We start from the raw sequence: 19,800 nt of genomic DNA, 5'->3' as shown, positions 1-19,800 counted from the left end.
AAGCTTACTTGATTCTTTCTTCTACTTTACTTACTACATATAATCTTCAAACTGACACAGGGATTTGGGGAAATGATGTGTAAATGTCTTCATCTTCCTTTTCTAGAGGATAATTGAATACAAAATTTTCTTCCTAACTCTGTGGCAATTGAAATGGGACACATCTGCACAGTAATAATTTACTTTTGTATTATCTCTTGGTTTTAGTTAAGTAACTATATTGAATTTAAACGTAAATTACCTTTCATGCATTAAAAAAAAAACCCTGAAGTTCCATGTCCATGAACTGTGAGTTCCTGTCAGTTTACAAATACTTCTTTATTTTTACCTGTATCAAAAATGGGTCCTTCCCTGCTGCCCATGATGGCGCACGCCTTTAATCCCAGCACTGGAAGGATCGCTGTGAGTTGGAAGCCAGCCTAATCTACAAAGCAAGTCCAGGACAAGGGTACACAGAGAAACCCTGTCTTGAAAAACCAAGGAAAAAACCAGTCTCATTCCCTTCCTTCCCTTGTTTCATCATCTCCTTCCTGGAAGGAGCCTTCCATACCCCTCATTCTACCGTTTATCCCCCTTTCATCCTCAGCACTCCAGAACTGGGCTCAGGTTCCTGCCATGTCAAAGAAGTGGCTGCATTTGGTCACAGCCCCTTCACTGTCCTCCTTACCAGGCTTTAACAGCACCTGGTACAGCTGGCCTGATGTGGAAACCAGCAGTTCTCTGGCCCCTGGACACTGTTTCTCCTGCTCTTTCTGACCCTTTCACTGACAATCTCCAGGCCTCAGGTCTTGGTGTTCTTTCACTCGGCCTCCCTTGGTGACCTCAGTCTCCTTCTCTACTGGCTTCTTCCCAGGAGGTTGATAAACATCTCAGACCTTACATGTTTTCCACAAAGTCCCCATCCCCCACCCCCTCCACAATGTGCCCTGTCTGCTGTCTCCCTTGCCTCAGGATTACACCCCGAGAAAGGTGGTATACTCCATCTTTCCACATCTGTGTTTCCATACTCAGAGAGTCAACCAACTGCAGACCAAAAGCATTTCGAAATATAAAATAGCACAAGAATTTAAAGGGCTTTATAACAGATGATTACATAGCCTTTTCGTTGTTCTAGATATTATTGAAGCAATGTAAGGATTGCTTGTGTAAGTACTGGTGAGAACATTCTGTAGGCTAAATGGAGCCTGTAAGCCTCCATGGTAGAAAGAGAATACTGATTTCTGCAAATTGTCTTCTGACCTCCAAATGCATGAGAAAACATGCATGCATGCATGCATGCTTGCGTGTACACACGCATGCACATGCTCACGCATGCATGCACGTGCACACGCATGCACACACACACATTACTAACAAAGGAATAAATGTGAAGATTAAAAAATCAAAGTCATACGTAAGTGCTATGCTACTTTATATAGGAAACTTAAACCTCTTTGCTTTTCAGTACCCCTATCATATTCTAGAATCAACCCCCTGCAGAGTCATATTCTAATTCATCAATACATGGATAAAAGTGGCAATGAATTCAGGTTTTGCTATTCCACAGTAGCTCTGATAGTCTGTCCTTCAGAGTTCACCCAAGACCAATATATGTCTTTATTGAAAATTATCAAATTTCACTTGGGAAATTTCACTCTTTCTCCTTTCCTAGTAAACTTGGTGGCTACAGTGCTAGGCAGGTGGAGGTTTGCTAACACATGGCACAGAGTATGTTCTTGCATACGCATCGCAATTAGTTCACAGGCTATACCGTCCTTGTTTAAGGACATTTGTTTCTGAAAACACCATGAAGTTCAGGGGCCTGGTGTCTGGATACATACTATTGCACCCACCTGCTGTGGTAGCACCTGTGATGGGGAGATGTTCCTGTTTTTTCTCTTCACTTAAGGTTCTCTGCCTCAGTCCAAGCTCTGATGCTGTAACTGTGTACTATTTACTGGGTGACTACTGAGGAATAGATGCTATTCACCTTCACTATGCTAGGCGAGCACCACGTAACATCTGGTCAGCATCTGGTTAAAGGGCCATGTTGAAAGACAGAGCGTGTCAAGGATAGCTGACTTTTATAACAAGACCAGAGGCAGAGAGAGAGAGAGAGAGAGAGAGACAGACAGACAGACAGACAGACAGACAGAGACACACAGAGATACAGAGACACAGAGGCAGAGACCAAGATACAGAGACAGAGACAGACAGAGACAGAGACAGAGACAGAGACAGAGACAGAGACAGAGAAGCAGAGAGATCCAGATCTCTTCCCAGAACAACATGCTCTTCAACTCAGCCTGAGAACCTCTCACTAGGCCTCACTTCTCTAAGGTCCCAGCACTGCCCTTCTGGGCACAAAGCAGGGAAGCCTTTATGGTCCAGGTCTTCACACCTAGACCATAACATGAATTAAGTATCTAACACATGTATTTGACACACACATCAAATTCATACTAGACATCCCAGGATGGGAGACAGTGCTCATTTTCTGAGGCTCTGGCTTCTTAGGATAGACTTGACAGAGAAGCTTCGTCCAAGATACTTTTGAACGAGTTCACTCTATCACAGGGCTATGGTGTCTTTCCAGATATGTGCACAGGAATTTGCGTCGTGATAGGAATCTGAGAGTCTATCTTACTGTCCCCAACCTGCCATCTCTAATCATTCTAGTACCTAGTCCCACTCCTACCCACCTCATTGCATAACCCAGCCCATCACCTCCTCAGACTCTTATCAACATTTCTGACCACCTAGCTTTACATCTAATTATGTGTCTGTTACACACACATCGTTCCATATATGTATCCTTGTGGTCCATATGAGTAATCTCAGTGGTTGTTCTGTATAGCGATGTGCACAGTGTTTACCTGTTCCACTCCTATAGTGTTTACTTCATGGGATAGAATATGCATCTCCATTGTTTAGCTCAGAGGCCCAGGCAGATGTTTCCCCTCATGGTTTCCGACTGGATAGGGAATGGGTTGAAAGACAAGGCAGGAGAATCTTAACCTTTTACTGAGGTTGCTGTCATGACACAACAAAATTCACTGCTGTGCCTCTCTGTGCCGTACAGTCTCAGCTACGACTTCAATCTTGAAACAGTAGTAGAAAAGAACTGGGGGTTGAATTTTTGCATCTAGCCTCCCTTAAATCCTGGACCTGTCTCAGCAGGAAGTTTATTATTAAAGTGAGATGTTAGATCCAGAGTCCCTTGAGTCCCTTAATTCTTCTCAGTGTACATGGCCATCAAGTTCTGTGGTAATCTTGTTAATAATTTCTTGCATTTCAGGCCAGTTTCATTCTGATCCTCACTGTAATTGCTTGACTGACTGATACAGCTAGATATAGGATATAAATTATATCAAGAATTTTGTAACCTGATTTCTTTTTTTAAAACCCACAGAATATGGGAATATATTTTAATTTTAATCCCAGGTAAGGGGATATGGGGCTGCTTCACAGCAGCTGAATATGATTTGTCTTGTGCTCTGGCAGGGTGTGGTTTTGCCAGCTGCCGATCGTATCTCAACTTGTGTGACATTTGGAATTCTGAGACACATAAATGCTAGAGCCCCAATAGATGTGTTACTGGTTGGTAGCTGGATGCTGTTGGTCTTGGTTTGTTAAGTAATTGTGTGAAAAGAAGAAACTAGGTATCATGGTGGCGAAGATCAAACTTGCCCCAAGGAACCTGATGTCCTCAATCTGCAGGAAGCCATCTAGTGATAATGTCGCCTCCTTTTCATTCTATTTTTTTTCTCTCCTATCTAGTATTAGGGGGCTGAAAGGGTAGAAGGAAGAGAGTGGAAAAAAGAAGATCCCACAAAGTAATAAATGCGGACTGTAATAAATGGTTTAACATGCACATTATAATATTTGTGTGTATATTTATGTATGTGTGTATGCATATATGAGGGGATTCATCCCAATAGTGAGCTTATACTTATGGAATATGATCTTGTATATTTTCCATTGATTTTGACTTAAAATGTCAGAAAGTGACCAGTGATGGTTTTATTTTTGCTGTTTTTCATGCCAGAACTATTAATCAGCTGATAGCATGAGAAAGTAGAATCATGGTTGTACTTTTAGAAAGAAGAAGCCAGTAGGATTATCTAACCCAAATCTCTTTTATACTGAGAGATAAGATACTGACTTGTCCAACAGCATGTCCAGTCCTGTTCTAGTCCTGTCACCAAGGCCAAAAGATATCTAAGGTCTTTGAAACCACGGTTCAGTTGGGCTCTCTGTGGTGCCCTACATCTTGCACACAAGACTGTCACCCCATGGAATTTTCCTTCTGCCAGCTGAGCGAGAGTAAAGAGATTATTCCTGTTTATGAGGAAGGCTGCAAATGACCTATAATTTGTAGCCAGGGAAATGAGAACTGACGTAGAATTCATGGAAAACTCTGACCACTTTCCAAGACTGCTGAAGAGGAAAAATGTTTGACAATGAACAAGAAAAATCTAGACACCTTAAAAATCTTGCACAGAGTCCAGAGTGAGTGGGTCGTGTATGAGAGGAGCTATGCACACGCTAGAAAGAGTCTAGGGAGCAAGTGGGGGGAAGGGAGAGAGCTTTGAAGTAAGGTGAAGCTTACTTAGTGGAGCAAGAATGTTGGCCCCACAGACCACGGAAGGAACATGTGGGGTCCACGGAGTCCGTGGAGTCCATGAATGTCCCCAAACTTGCAAGCCTCTGCAAGCTTAGGATTAGCAGAGTAGCCACACTTGGAAATCACAAGTCATTTGAGTGGCACTTTATTGTCACTGGCATGGAAGAAGAGCACACAGCCAACTTCTGGCTGATCCCAGCTAGAAAGCTCATCCATTTTGCAGACTGTGTGGAAAGCCCAGCCATCCTGCTACTCCGGGCTAGTACCTCCATAGCGCACTGCTGGGTCTCTACACCATGCTTTGGGTGGGTTTCTGATGGGGCACAGGACGATCCCATCTTCTTCTGCACTTGACCACCCAAAGCTGTACTGTTTTACTGACTTGACTAGTTTTAAAACTCTACCACCTGCTCTGGTGCCCCTTCTGGCAAGTTTCTCTATTAGGCTCTGTCAGCTACTAGGACAGATGGGGAAAAGTGCTAGGAAGTTATATTGGCACTGAGGTTCATTCTCTCTGACACCTCACCCAGTTTCAGCTGTGCCATATTTAGTTGCTGCCTATAGGATTTGCAATATGGGGATGTTTGTGTTGGCTCTGGTTCTTAACAATTAAACTTTATTATACAACCCAACTAGCTTACACAAAAGGGAAAAAAGGTTAAAGGGAAACAAGAGTGAACCTTCCGGTATCCATCCCATGGGAAGGGTTCCTAGGTGTCTCTGGCCTGTGCACTGGTCCGGCCTGTTCGCTGATCTTCTTCCTGATCCATATGCTCTCAAGCCCAGTCTCTGCTGCTCTTCTCTGTCCTCTCTGCCTGCCTGTCTCTCACGTGCAAGGGGAGGTCTTCCTCTCCCATTGAGGGTCCATTAGAAACACAATAGTCCAGGTGGAGTCCCTTGTGCCCTTCCTGAATTCCAGGCCCAGGATGGCTCCAACCAGTCTATCTCAAGGTTAATCTCAGGGAGTATCCATGGTGTGTCCAAGGGCAAAGCCCACCAAGACTGCTTTCACCTGTGACAAAGTTTACAATCCTTCCCACATGTTTGGGTTTTGTTGTTGTTTTAAGATTTATTTATTTATTATGTATACAACGTTCTGCCTGCATTTGTGTGCTTGCCCACCGGAAGAAGGCACCAGATCTTATTACAGATGATTACGGGCCACCAGGTGGTTGCTGGGAATTGAATTCAGGACCCCTGGCAAGGGCAAGACAGTGCTCTTAACCTCTGAGCCATCTCTCCAGCCCCCGTGTTTTGGGTTTTGAAGGTTTTGAAACAACCATTTAGATTCTAACACTATCGCCTGTTTTCACCTCATTCAGGTTGAAATGCCTTGATTTCATTTATTTATATTTATTTATTTACTTGATTTTTGTTATCGAGCATGCATGTGAGCTATCTGCATGATTCCTGTGTGTTCAGCTGGTTCCCATTTCTGCTTTAATTTGCAGTTCTCTCGAGTGCTGAAGAACCGAGCCTGGCCCACCTTTAAGCAGGCCAAACCTAAGATCTCGCCACTGCACAGCAGTGATTTCTGCCCAACCAACTGCCATGTCAATGTGATGGAAGTCTCTTATCCTAAAACATCAACTTCCCTGGGGAGCGCCTTTGGTGTTCAGCTGGATAGCAGGAAACATAATTATCACGATAAAGAAAATAAGTCTGCTGAGCCAGGTATGTTAGCTGTTGAAATTTTAATCACTGTGTAGCTAGCTATACTTGCAACTTAAAATTTGGCACATTCCCAGTGCACACTGAAGCTTGTGTTTTCATAGAGAAAGAATTCCCGGCTATCGTTGCTTAGATTATTTCGTATAAGTATACGTAGAATAGAGACAGTTGCACTTTTTGCATTTCCCTTTAAGAAAGGGGAATTGCTCTTGGTTTCCTTGTGTTTATAGTTTATCTTGCTGTGACAGGTTCTTATCTGAAATGACTCTCTAGCTTTGAGAAGGCTGCATGAAGCTGCTGTAAATCATTGCAGCAGGTCAAGTGATTAACTGTACTTGTAGACTTTATTAACAATGTTTGACAAATTATAATTTCTGAATTAAGTTTAACATTGAATGGATATTTTCTTATATATGAGCTCAGGCTTCTAAAAAGGCCAGACTGCATAAATAGAAGTTAAGTGATGAACTGATTTCAACTCCTCAGGGAAACTGAGCCCCATGGTGTATGTTCAACACACAATCACAACCATGGCAGCCCCGTCGGGCCTGTCACTGGGACACAAGGACGGCCATGGCCTCCGATATTTGTTGAAAGAAGAGAACTTAGAATCTGCAGACATCTATCAGAAGCACCTTGGCAAGCTGCAGACTGCGATGAAGGAGGTGGAGATGTGTGTTTGTCAAATAGATGAGTAAGTATGCTGTGCCACGCACAGCAGTTTGCCTAAACAAAAGGATTACGCAAGGCGTTGTTTTTGAAAAAATGTGTTTAATAGCTGTGGGAATTTTGTGCTGCCCATAAAGACGTTTTCCATTCCACCTTATAAATGGTATAAAAAGCCAATTCATATGGATAGGAATTTTAAACAGTCGTTTAATTCCAAGAGAAAGGATGACACAAGAAGAACACTAAGTCTCACTATAATATATTACATTGAAACATAGGTTTAAAGGTGGATCCACTGCGCGAGTCTGTAATCCTAGCTACTTGTGGAGTCAAAGGAGGAGGATAACAGGCTCAAGGTGAAACTGCCCTATAAAGGGAGCTCGAGACCAGCCCGGGCAACCTAGCTAGACCCTGTCTCAGATGAAAAAGTGAGAAAAGTTCTCAGGGATTGTAGCTCAGTGGTAGAGCATTTGCCTATGTGCATTTGACCTCAAGACCTGAGTACTAAATGACATACATTTAAAACTGTCCTAATTGTATATGGCAATTTCCTTGTATTGTGTTTTGCAGCACAGGAAGCAATATTACAGTATATTCACAAGTGGTACATAGAATAATATAATGCATACCTAATATGTATTAAATGAGTTAAAGCAAAACTGTATTTTTAAGATCAATTCTTTTTTTCCTATTCTGATTGAATTAATGAACCAATCATTTAGAAGTTTTAGCCAAGATAAACTCCTTTATAACTAGACTTTTACATAAGATTTTTACATAGATTTTTCTTGTACATAAGAATTTGATGCTTTCTTTTTTTGTGTGTTTGATTGGCCAGAACTGGTATCACTCTTTTTTGGTATTTAGTAGAATTGATTATTGAGTTGCTTTGGGCAGTTGCTTTCTGTTTAGAAGATTATCACTGTTTTTAATTTATTTTATGAAAATATGCATATACAGGTGTTCTATCTCTTTACATATTCATCAATGTGTCTTTCAAGAAATGAGTTTATTTCATCATTTCATCTGCCTAATTTGTGGGTATACAGTTCTTCATAATATTCTCTCATACATTTAATTTCCATAGAAATATTATACACATCTCCTAATTAATTTTTCTTGTCAAGAATTTGTGTGTTATCTCTTCTTAATGTGTCTATGAGTTTATCAATTTAATTAATCATATTAAAATAATGGGTTATGTCTTTTAAAAAAAGAATTTGATGCTTGGGATGAGTGTGCTCTAGAAGGGGGCATGCCATATTCTGCTGTGTAATTATGTCTCCGTCTAGCGGTTCAGTATCATGAAGGAAAAGAGGCTTTTGGAAAACTTCAATTTCTCATGCAGTGAAGTAAATGCATTATAATAATAATAAGCTTTGAATTTGTATTGGAATGTAGAAATTAATAAGGAAAGCAATCAACATAGTCAACATAGTACCAAATGTGCTTGCTCACGTTTTCAAGGAGTAGATATTATTCAATATAGTTTGACCTGATAAGATTCTGAAAAGTATATAAAGGCCCTTATCCTATATGCTTTATGAAGTTCTTTAGTTGCTAGCAGATGTGAAGTAAATACTCTACAAACATACATCACCCTCCACATCCATGGACAACTCTGTTTAAATACAAAACATGTAAAACGCAGTTTTCTCTCTCTCCTCTCCTCCTAGCACTGCCCACCCCCTACCCCTGCCGTCCATTCCTCCTCCCTTTTTCTTCAGAAAAGGGCAGAACTCCCAGGCACATCAAACAAACATGGCATATCAAGTTGCAGTAAGACTGTGAGCCTCGCCTCATAGTAAGGCTGGAGTAGGCAACCCCGTATGAGGAAAAGGGTCCCAACAACAGGCAAAAGAGTCAGAGACAGCCCCGCAAGAAGATCAAGCTACACAACTGTATATGCCGAGGGCCTAAGTCAGACCCATGCAGGCTCCTGGTTATTAGTTCAGTTTGTGTGGGCCCCTATGATCCCAGGTTAGTTGATTCTGTGGGTTTTCTTGAGATGCTCTTGACCCCAATGGCTCTTACAATGCTTCCTTCCCCTCTTCAACAGTATTCTCTGAGCTCTGCCTAACATTTAACTGTTGGGTCTCTGCATCTGTTTCCATCACTTGCTGGATGAAGCCTTTCTGGTGACAACTGGGCTAGAAACCAGTCTATGAGTATAGCAGAAATTATTTCATTGCCTTTTTTTTTTTTCCTGGCCAGTCATGTTTGGTTCTGTCCTAGGCCTCTGGGAATATCCAGCCTCTGGTTTCTGGCCCACTGGGCAGTGTTAGGAGTGAGCTCCTTTTCAAGAACTAGATCTTTAAAATTACATACAAACTATGAAATATTAAACCATTGCTTCTGTGTTCATGCAGATGAACTAAACGGGCTGAGGTTTCAAAGACAGTGGAAGACTAATTAAGCCATGGCATTATATTTTTGAGTTGTCTTGGAATCCTGTGTCAAAGAAGTTCACTTATTAAATTAAATGATATATAATGCCTTAAAATATGAACTTCTTTGTCACTCATCTCCAATGCTTTCAGCCTTTGAGACTTACTGCTGAGTAAGTTCACCCTTTCTAGTTCTATCTGAACTCTGGCTGGCTGGCTCAAACCAACTATTCTGGGTCAAACTCACCTGCAAGCTGACTGATTCAATCTGGCTTCTCTCAGTTTCTCACTGATTTGTTCTGCTTGCCCTCAAACTTACTCTAGCAATCTGTTCTAATTTTCTGGCTCTTTCACATTCTCTGGCTCATACTGTCTTCACCTATGTCCGGTTTGTTCTCTCTGCAACCTGTCTCTGTAAAACTGCCTCAGTGAAACTGCCTCTCCTTTCTGTCTTTTGTCTCTGCTTCTCTCTCTCTCTCTCTCTCTCTCTCTCTCTCTCTCTGTCTCTCTCTCTTCCTCTTCCTTTCTTGCTGGTCTTGGTTAAATCACTTCTCTTTCCTCTGTTTCCTTGAGAGTTGGGCATATTCTATTCTGTCAAATCTTTCTCTAATTCATCACTTTGTCTGCCTCTCAATTAGATATCACTTTATCTTCATTCTTTTGCATTATAGGTATGTACTAATGGTATGCCTGTATTCCAGCTAAGAGGACTAAAGGTGTACACTAAGAGTGTGCCTGTATTCCAGCAAGAGTAGCCATGCTGCTGGATTAAAATTCCTGTACAGTTAGATACTATTCTGCTTTATTTAGATTCTTTTAAATATTTTTTCTTTTTGTTGAAAATAGACCCTTTTCTTACACACTATAGCTTGATTTCAGTTTTGTCTTCCTAACTTCTTCTACCTCTTCCTCACCTTCTCTGCCATCCAGACCCACTCCCTTTCTGTGAAAAGAATAGGTATCTAAGAGATAATAATAGAATATAACAAAATAAAATATAATAAGATCAAACACAAACTATGACACTGAAGTTGGACTAGACAAACTTACAGAATGAGGAGATCTACTAGCTTACATACTCAGGGATCCCTTTCAAACACTAACAAAAGTTTTGTGGAAGCCATAATTATACATATAAGATCTACTACAGACCTGTGTAGGCCTGGTACATACTGGCACAGTCTCTGAGCTCATATGAGCTCTGCACATATTGAGACAAATGGCCTTGTTGTTTTTGGAGTTCTCCATCTCCTCTGACTCTCACACTTTTTCTGCCTTCTCTACTACAGGGTTCCCTGAGCTCTGAGTGGAAGGATTTCATGGAGACATCCCCTTTAGGACTGAGTAGTTCTGTCTCACTCTCTGTATAATATCTGACTGTGGGTCTCTGTATTTGTTTCTATCTGCTGTAGGAAGAAGATATTCTGATGATGACTGAACGAGGCACTGACCTATGAGTTTAGCAGAATGTCATTAGGAGTCATTTTATCACTACTTTTTTTTTTTTAAAGCCAGTAACATTTGGCTTTAGTCAAATCAGATTTTTGTTGGTTACTCCTACAAAGCTTTGTGCCATCATTGCCTAGTATATTTTTCAGGCAGGACATCATTGTAAAAAAAGGGTTTGTGGTTGATTTGGTGTTCATGTTTTTCTTTTAGTAGCATGCATAGTACTTCTTTCTACCAAAGATGCTAGAGCTTAGGGGTGAAGGCCCTATATAGGCACCAGCTTAATTTCTCCATGGTTATTGAGCTGTGTAGGTGTTGTCTTCAGCAATAGGAACTTGCTGTGGATATCTGGAGAGCAACTTACTGTCTTGGTAACAGCCTGGGTTGTTTGAGAATTGCTATGGGACCCCTTTGTACAACAGGTCAATTGGCTGTAACCCAATATTATACTGTAAGCTTCATTTGGTGACAAGAGATGTGTGTTTGGGACTGGGTCTCCCCCATTATTTGGTGACATTATTTATATCACCTTTAAATATGTATATATACAAGGAAGCTTTCTGGTCCAGTATATTTGGTATTCTGCATGTTTCTTTTACCTGGATAGGCATATCTTTCATTATGTTAAGAAAATCTTCTTTGATAATATTTTTTAATAATTTGTTTCTTTGACCTGAATTTGTTCTTCTTCATCTTTTCCTATTATTCTTAAACTGGTCTTTTTTATAGTGTCTCAGATTCTCTGGATATTTCATGCCATGAGATTTTTAGATTTAACTTTTTCTGTAACTGCTGTATCCATTTCTTCTATGGTGACTTCAGTGACTGAGACTCTTTCTTCAATCTCTTGTATTTTGTTGTTGAAGCTTGCCTCTAGCTTCTGTTTGAATTACTGGATTTTTCATTTCCAGATTTCACTCAGTCTGGGTTTTCTTTATTGTTTCTGTTTCCAGTTTCAGGTCTTGAGTAGTTTCATTCATTTCCTTCCATGATTTGTTTGTGTTTTTGTAGATTTCTTTAATGGATTCATTCATTTTTGCTTTAAAGCCCTCTATCATTTTATGTAGGCTGTTTTACAGACTTTTTTTTTTTAATGCTTCAGCCATGTTAGAATGTTCAAGGCCTACTGTGGCAGTGTTTCTGAACTACAGTGGAGACATCATCTCCTGGCTGCTATTGATTGTGCTTTTGTTCTGGTGCCTAGGCATTTAGGACTGGGAAGCTTCTAGTTCTAGGTGCTGATATCTGGTCTTGTCTTTGTTGGATGGGTGTTTATTCTTTTGCTTCTGTTTCCTCTTTGGTTCTTAGGAGAGTGTGGTTGGTTGGCTGTATGTTACCTAGTAGGAAACTCTTCCGGGGTCCTGATAGATGTGGGTGCTGGGGGTTCCAGGTAAAATCTATTTCTGGGTATTGGGAGCTGACACATAGAAATGAGGCGGGGCTAGTGATCTGATGGGGGAGATAGCAGGATTGAGAAAAGCAAGAGTGCTCCACCAGGATCTGTTTAGGATTCCGTAGGACTGGGTGCAGAGTGAACAGCAACCATGTCAGAATGTGTGCTGCAGAGCTGGGGATGAGACTTGGGGGACTGGATTTGGAGGAGCAGGCAGACAGCTTAGGATCTGAGGTCAGCCTATCTGCTTCCCTGGCCAAGTAGCCTGTGAGTTCCCAGGATGTCCCTGCTAGTGTTGGGGGCTGGGATAAAGGGATGGGTTGGGTGAAGGCAGTTAGTAGGTGAAGATCTGTGGGGGTCTACTAGGTATGAGCTGGGTGAGGCTGCTGCACTTGTTCTGCTCCAGAGCTGAGGATGAGACTGGGGCATTGGATCTGTAAGAGCCGAGAAAGAGGTGGAGAGCTCTGGGCAGGAAGCCTACCTCCTTCCCTGGCAGGGCTGCAAGCAGATACGTTTTTTGAGGGGCGGGGCAAACTGAATTAAGGCATTGCTTGACTTGGTTTTTGATCCTTATATTTAAGGAACTAGCTGTAGCCGTGGCTAGGCTTCAGTGAGCTGAAACTAATTAAAATGATACATTTTCAATTGAAAGTCTCCATTCTGTTATGGTGAAAACCTTTGCTCAATTCTGTGTACTTATTCAAAAAGTAACAAGAAATGAACAATAGTTGGAGAAGTGAATTTGGTCTTCTCATGAACACTGTGTAATTTAATTCTAAATATAAACATTTTCCACACAATTTGATCTGCAGCATAATCTTGTTAAAACAATACAGTTTTCCAAATGCCTGGGTTCTCTATTGCCCTTAACACTCAGAGATGCTGCAGTGTAGTCGAGCTTAACAAATTATTTAAAAGGCTTGTTACCACATCATTTTCTCCCCATGTAATAATTATTCTTGGTCAGGGTGAAAAAGCAGCTGCTGAGACAGCAACAGAGAGATTGCCTCAGAAGATCCTGTAGCCAGCCCTCTTATGAAGGACCTGGTATTGAGGATGTCTTACTTTGATGTTTGGGTATCCTATTACTCCGGCACTTCTAGAAATCAAAGTTTTTCTAGCACATAGACATTTTCCTAGCTCCTTCTACCTAGTTTCCAATCCATAATTGGAAATGAGGTGAATATTCTTTGCAGTAACATGACAGAAGGGGACGTTGCCAATTTATGGTTTCTGTTTCCCTCTGAGAGGCTGAATGACTTTGCCTTTAAATGAGTCATTTGTGGTTAATTGCATTTAGCTATAAGTGAGAGGAAAGGCAATTTATAGGTGGTCCAAAGTCCTTGATGGGAGTTTATAATAGAGAAGTTTCATATTGTTCCTGGCATAGAACATCAAATGGGGAGAGTATGGGCAGTGCATGGTAAAGGTGGGAACCCTGAGAACAAGCCTTGTGTTGTAAGCACAGGCGGCCCACGACTAAGTGATGGCTACTATGCAGCAGGAGACTTGGCACTTGAGTACTTGTAGTGTTGGGGGTGGAATTATCTTTGAAATATCCTGCGGGTAAGTGTATAAACAGAAGCCTGCCTTCCCCAAAAATCATTCCATGTACTCCTGTGGAGGGTATATTGAGTTTTTATACTCACTGGCATATTTCATTATTGTAGTTCTCTGTGATAGCTGTGTGAGAGGGTGGCTCCAAATTGTCTTCAATTTAAATGTTTCTAAGATTTGAATGTTCTAATTTTCTTACACTTAAAAATTTTTGCCCCTTTCCCTACTAGGGGCTTCACCTGACAACAAAATGTCCAACTTTTCAATTCATCAAGTCAAAATCGAAATATTACCTTTGTTTTTTTCTTTTTCTGTCTTTTTTCCAACTCTAGAACCTCATTATCTGTGTTAGTTATGCCTCAGAATATGTCCCTGCCTGTCATCTAGACTGAGTCACCATCATTCCTCACTGGTGTCACCGGAGAGTCACCCAGCTGAGTTTTCTCTGATACATCCTACATTCAGCAGATGCCAGAGAGAGCCACTGTGGTGAATTGGTCTGGTACCCTGCTAAAACCATAAACAGCATTACAATGTAGTTAAATCACACTTGTCCCTTGGTCTCCAAAGGAGATTGCACCCAAATCTTTCGTCGGATACCGAAATCTCAACATGCTCTAATCCCTTACGAAACAGCACAGCATTTGTGTATAAGTCACACTTACTCTGTTGTATACTAAATCACCTCTAGATTCATTATAATGTTTGCTACAATACAAATTCTAAGAGAGAGTTTTCATACTGACTGTACTGTTTAGGGAATGATAACAGGGACAATGCTGTACATATGCAAGGCAGGTAGGGCATTTTTTAAGGAATTGTTTTAATCTGTGGTTGTTGATTGAGTCCATGGCTATGGAACACACAGACCCAGATAGCTAGCTGTCATATCAAATGCCTGCAAGCTTCCTTATGATGCGTCCCAAATGCATATCACTGAATTCCAGCTTCACTGCACTCTTTCTATCCCTGACCAATGCCACCTATAATCCTACACGTGGCTACTTTGCTTGGTGGTCCCTGATTCTGAGGAGATCTCCATGGCCAGCCAACCACTTGGGCTTTCAAGCTAAGAGAGAGCCAGAGCCAGAGAGAGAGAAAAAGAGAGAGAGAGAGAGAGAGAGAGAGAGAGAGAGAGAGAGAGAGAGAGAGAAGATGCTCCTCCTTTCTAGACACTCGAGCTCTGGTCCCACACAACACCTTATGTTGTTCCCCCCCACACACACACATTGTTAAAGGAACACTCAGTTCCTTAACAATCTCACAGATTGAAAGAGACAAGGATTTCTTTCCTCCTTCTTCATGTCTCCCTTGAGCCACAAGGTCGCTGTTGTGCACTGTCCTTACTCAGGTGTCCCCTGACCTAACGCTGCTGATTGTTTTGCTAGAGAGAGGACTATGGCGGGTTTGCGCAGGCATATGGAATTCTACTGTAAGTGACACACACCACAGCCCCTCATCTCACAATAGTTAAGGTAATTCACATAGACGTGTCCACTCTTAGAGCTCTAGGATGGGGTCTCCCACCGGGATATGCACACTGGTGGCCGCCCGCCCTCTCCAGTTTGTAAGACACACGCAGAGATGGTAAATTCTGCCTAATTTGTAAAGTGCATGTATGTAATAATGTATGTCTCTCACCACCATCCTACTAAGTTAGAGTCAATGCCTACTTAAATGGTGGACTTCAGTGATTACATTTAAGAATGATAAATTAGATTTAAGTGAATTACAACCCAGCCTATATTTACCATGTCTATCATAAAAACTCAATGATTGCTGGATACGATGATGATATTTTAGAACACAGGCAGATGTGTGAGACAATGCATAGAAGAAGTCTTTATCAACCAGTGTTTAATCCAGAGGAAACTCTTCTGGGTAGAATTCTGCTCAGAATTTAACTAATTGGACCTTTGGTAGATAGCTGCATGTTCTCAGTGAGCAAAAGCAAAGGAGAATATTTTTGCCAGCACACAAAAATATATGTGCTTTATTGTTGCTTCTTGGAATCTAGAAATGTTATGCATGTGATTTTTTTTCCATCCTTCATTTTATTTGTAAGCTTAAGCACTTATTCCCAGAGGGCCAGTGCAAGCACATTGCAACTCTTTAAAATGTGAATACAACTCTTATTACTGTGAGAAAACTGTTTATGTTCAGCCCCATGACTTCTAATTTAAAATACCCACAAGCGCAGAGGGCTCCCTGTGAGATGAGAACTGCTGCACGCCTTTCCTCCTTGGTATGCAGGGTTCATCTATCTCTGCAGTAGGAGATTGGGTAATTGGAGTTAGTCTAATGTTGTCATCTTTTGCGGGGGAGGAGTAAATAAATGCAGTCTGTCTTAGAAGGCCTAGAAATCTCCTTGTAAATAGAGGAACTGTCTTTAAAACAATTCACTGCTTTGGGTTACTGAGAACGTCCAGTGAGCATCGAATGGTAGAAGGACGTTCTCTAGTTTTCACTGGGGGGTCTAACAGCAATAAAATGCCACATATTATTCACATATCACCTCATAGCGAGAAGTTCCCCAACCAAACTATGTGAAATGGTAGCTGTCAATGGAATCTAGCGGGACATGCACATGCTATGTATGTGTGTGCTCCACTGTTGAGCCACAGCCAAGGCCAGCACCATTCTTCCTTATATTTACTTTCTAGAAATTTGCATTTGGTACCATCTAATAAGCTACAAACCTTGCTATTTGTTGCTTCCTCCCAGTGAAATTAACATTCCAACAAGGCAGGGCCTTCTGTTGACTGCTACACTTGCAGTACCAAGAACAAAACATGGCTTTATCAATGAAACCCTTTACCATGGATTTACTCAATGTACAGCATGTCACATGGAAAATATGTATAAGAGGCATGGTTGTCTTGAAATTCTGAGAGAAGAACGTTTGCACTGCTGTGAACAAATGAGTATACAGATTATGTGCAATTGGTTGGAACTGAGTGCCATAGGCATTCTATAATATGACTATGATTTTTGGCTAGAGACATCATCTACAGGCCATTACTTCAGGTATGGTTTAATTCATTCTGCAAGTTGGCTACATGCTGTTTGAAAAAAAAGCCCCAATTTTACTTTCACCTAATTTTGAGTTCATTGGTTCTCACAGAAGCATTGCGCTGTCAAACTTCCAGCCTTAGACTCATAAGTAGTCAGTCGTTATCTCGTTTTACAACAACTAAAGGCATTATACCATTGATCTCCACTGGAGAACTCTTTGTTGGGAAGACCTGTACATTTCATCCTGGCTGGATTGCCAATCCAAAGACCCATGACTCCTCTTAGCCTTACTCTGAATGTCTCCCTGTAAGTCAGTTGTCTGGGGCTCCTGCCTGTCAGAACAGAGAGAAGAGACTGACAGTGTGGATTCTCCCTGTCAAGTAGGTAATGGCTGCAGGCAGACATCAGAGGGTAGCTTGGTTTTTAAAGTAGGAAGATGAGCCAGTGAGGATATTGAAGCTTGTTTAATGTTTTTACTTAGTAGCTCTTTGCATGACTTTTCCTGGGGAGGCCGGAACCAGTGTCTGAACTCCCAATATGGCACCAGTGCCAGACCAAAGAACTGATTCCACTCAAGTCTGTCTTGGTTAAAGAATGGTTTTATTGGGGCTACTTATGGGAGCATAGGCATGAAAGTTACTTATAGAAGCATGGCTGCATTATAGAAAGGCATGTCATAACATGGAGTGATGGCTCACACAATCTGCATCCTTGGAGCTTCCCAAACAGCTGGAAAACAACTCCACTGAAGAGTCTCTTCTCTCCAACCATCCTTTGTTGACTTTAGAGCCCTCACTGAGGCCTTGCTAATTGTTAGCTTTTATGACCTTCCTGAATCTTTTAAGTTTCCTTAGCCTGCTGAGTCTTATGAGCCTCCTCTCCCTCCAGAAATGACTATTTCAATTTAGGGGAAACCGCTACACTGTAATGCTGGTGGTAGTCATGGCAAGAAGAAATAGGTAACACTTGTTATACATTAGAATGTTACTCCCATTTTATTCCTATCGCAGCCACGGGACCTAGTTTCTTCTTATTGCCATCATCTACTTTCCAGAAAGGACCACCATAATTGGTTCTGATAACAAAGCTCAGGTGGCTGCAGCAGGCTTTGAATGCAGCCTTCTGGGCTGAGTGTGTGCTGGCTGCTCTGTTCCTCCTGAGCACTGAGCAGTAAATCCAAACTTTCTATGACAAGTTTTTCCACACAGATAGTATTTTATTTGACATGGAACCCAGAAGCCTTCTGGAGTATTTGTAAGCTATCACATTGAACAAATAAAAGAGTTATCTGTTTTAGCGAGTTTCAAAACATGCACTTACGTTCTAAAAACTGTCACGTTTGCAGCCTTCTGTCTTCAATAACATATTCCCCTAAATTGGAGCGTAAGACGACAGAGTGTGTGATACCAACAGACAGCGACAATGAGAAGGGAGAGAGAAACAGCAAACGCGTCTGCTTTAATGTAGCAGGAGACGAGCAAGAGGATTCAGGTCATGACACAGTGAGCAACAGGGACTCTTACAGGTAAGCCGGTCCTCGGTCCCATTTTGTCGAGACACTCAAAGGACAGTTTGTATTTTCCTCAAAGGTCTTGAAAAAAATGTCGATGGCCGATTTTGTTTATTGCTGTTTCAAAAATAATCCCCAGTTCAAGTGGGACAGCATTGTTCTCAGGAATGCTCTGGATTCTTTGGCAAAAGCGTTTTCTCCCTCCAGCAGTGCAGCCCTGTTGTGGGAGGGTTGTTCTTTTACAGGCGGTGTAATTGTCTAATAGCTATTGCTCAAATGTCTTTATGGTCATAGTTTATTAGCTAGTAAATAGCAATCCTTTTGCCCTGCCCCCCTTCTATATATTACACCTTCACATCCAGCTTTGTGTTTGTTTCCTCTCTGGGATGTGTTTATCGTAGTTAGCCAGAACTGATAACATCAAGTACCACCGACTGGCTGTTTGTCACGTCACATAGCTCTGGAACCCGGAAGTCTGACCCAGATGTTGCCTGTGTTGGTTCCTTCTAGGGACTGTAAAGAAAGGATATCCTGCAGGCGTCAGTCCTTCACACGGAAATGCTCATCTTCCCTCTGTGTCTCCTCATGTCACTTCCCATTATAGAGCCCCTCCTTATGGGACCGTGGTCATACTGGATTAAGAACCCATCCTAATGACCTTATGATGACGATTTCCTTAAATTTGACCACATTTTGAGATACTGAGGATTAGATTTCTACTTCAGAACTTGGGGCAAACACACTTTCATGTGGCACCCCTTCCTGCTCAAGGCCTCTTCTGATGAGGTTCCATCAATGAAAGCGCTTTTCTCTCCAAAATCTTATCTCCAGAACTCTCACTGTGTACTTTCACAAGTAGCCACAAACACTGTGTGTGCAGCTGCAGCACCTCTGCTTTCACTTACATCAGGCGAAGGAAAAATGTTCACTCTTGTTCATAGTATTTTACAATGAAAAACTTATATAAGTATTAATTATGTCAAAACTATTCTCATCAGGTAGGGATATCCTGAACTAGTGATTAACAGTCTTTTAAAAGCATAGTTTTAGCAGAGGAATTTAACATGATCGGCCACAACAACTCGGAGTGGTGGGTTTCTGGTAGCAGCTCCAGTTTAACACACAGGGAGGGGAGGTTCACAGAGTTACGATAGATAACTCACCTTCGCAACCAGGGTCTTGCACCAGGGTTCCTTGCTTAATCAGTCTGCCATCCTAAGTTTTATTTTCCAAAGAGGATTTTAACCACTACATCAAAGTTAATTATTCCTGGAGATTTCTTAAAGAGTTGAACACATTTACTACTTCATTTACTTCCAGCTTCTGAAAAGGACCAGCATGTTCCATCATGGGGATCGGTGGGTTCTCTTCAGTGGGAAATTACATTTCTAAAAATATTTTCTCTCTCACATCCTATTTATCACATAATTAAAATTACCCTCACAGTCTCCCTCTGGACTGTGACAGAAATTTTAACTGCAAATTTGAAATCAAGTTCTTCTTCCTTACTATAAGATGTTAAAAAAAAATCTCTTGCACTATT

General features: G+C 41.5%; 1 protein-coding gene across 1 annotated transcript in view; it reads left to right on the top strand.

The window, feature by feature from the left end:
* PREX2 (phosphatidylinositol-3,4,5-trisphosphate dependent Rac exchange factor 2) overlaps positions 1–19,800 on the top strand; it is a 291,433-nt gene that overhangs the window by 152,386 nt on the left and 119,247 nt on the right. The window contains exons 24-26 of the mRNA XM_084782996.1: positions 6,058–6,280; positions 6,764–6,971; positions 18,093–18,272. Of these exons, the coding sequence (XP_084639122.1) occupies positions 6,058–6,280; positions 6,764–6,971; positions 18,093–18,272 (611 nt within the window). The remainder of the gene's footprint in view (positions 1–6,057; positions 6,281–6,763; positions 6,972–18,092; positions 18,273–19,800) is intronic.

The sequence above is a fragment of the Acomys minous genome (assembly GCF_964271855.1).
Source record: "Acomys minous genome assembly, chromosome: 1".
In the NCBI taxonomy this organism is placed as follows: Eukaryota; Metazoa; Chordata; class Mammalia; order Rodentia; family Muridae; genus Acomys; species Acomys minous.
Note: the sequence above shows the minus strand (reverse complement) of the source record. Positions and strands in the feature narration are given on the sequence as shown.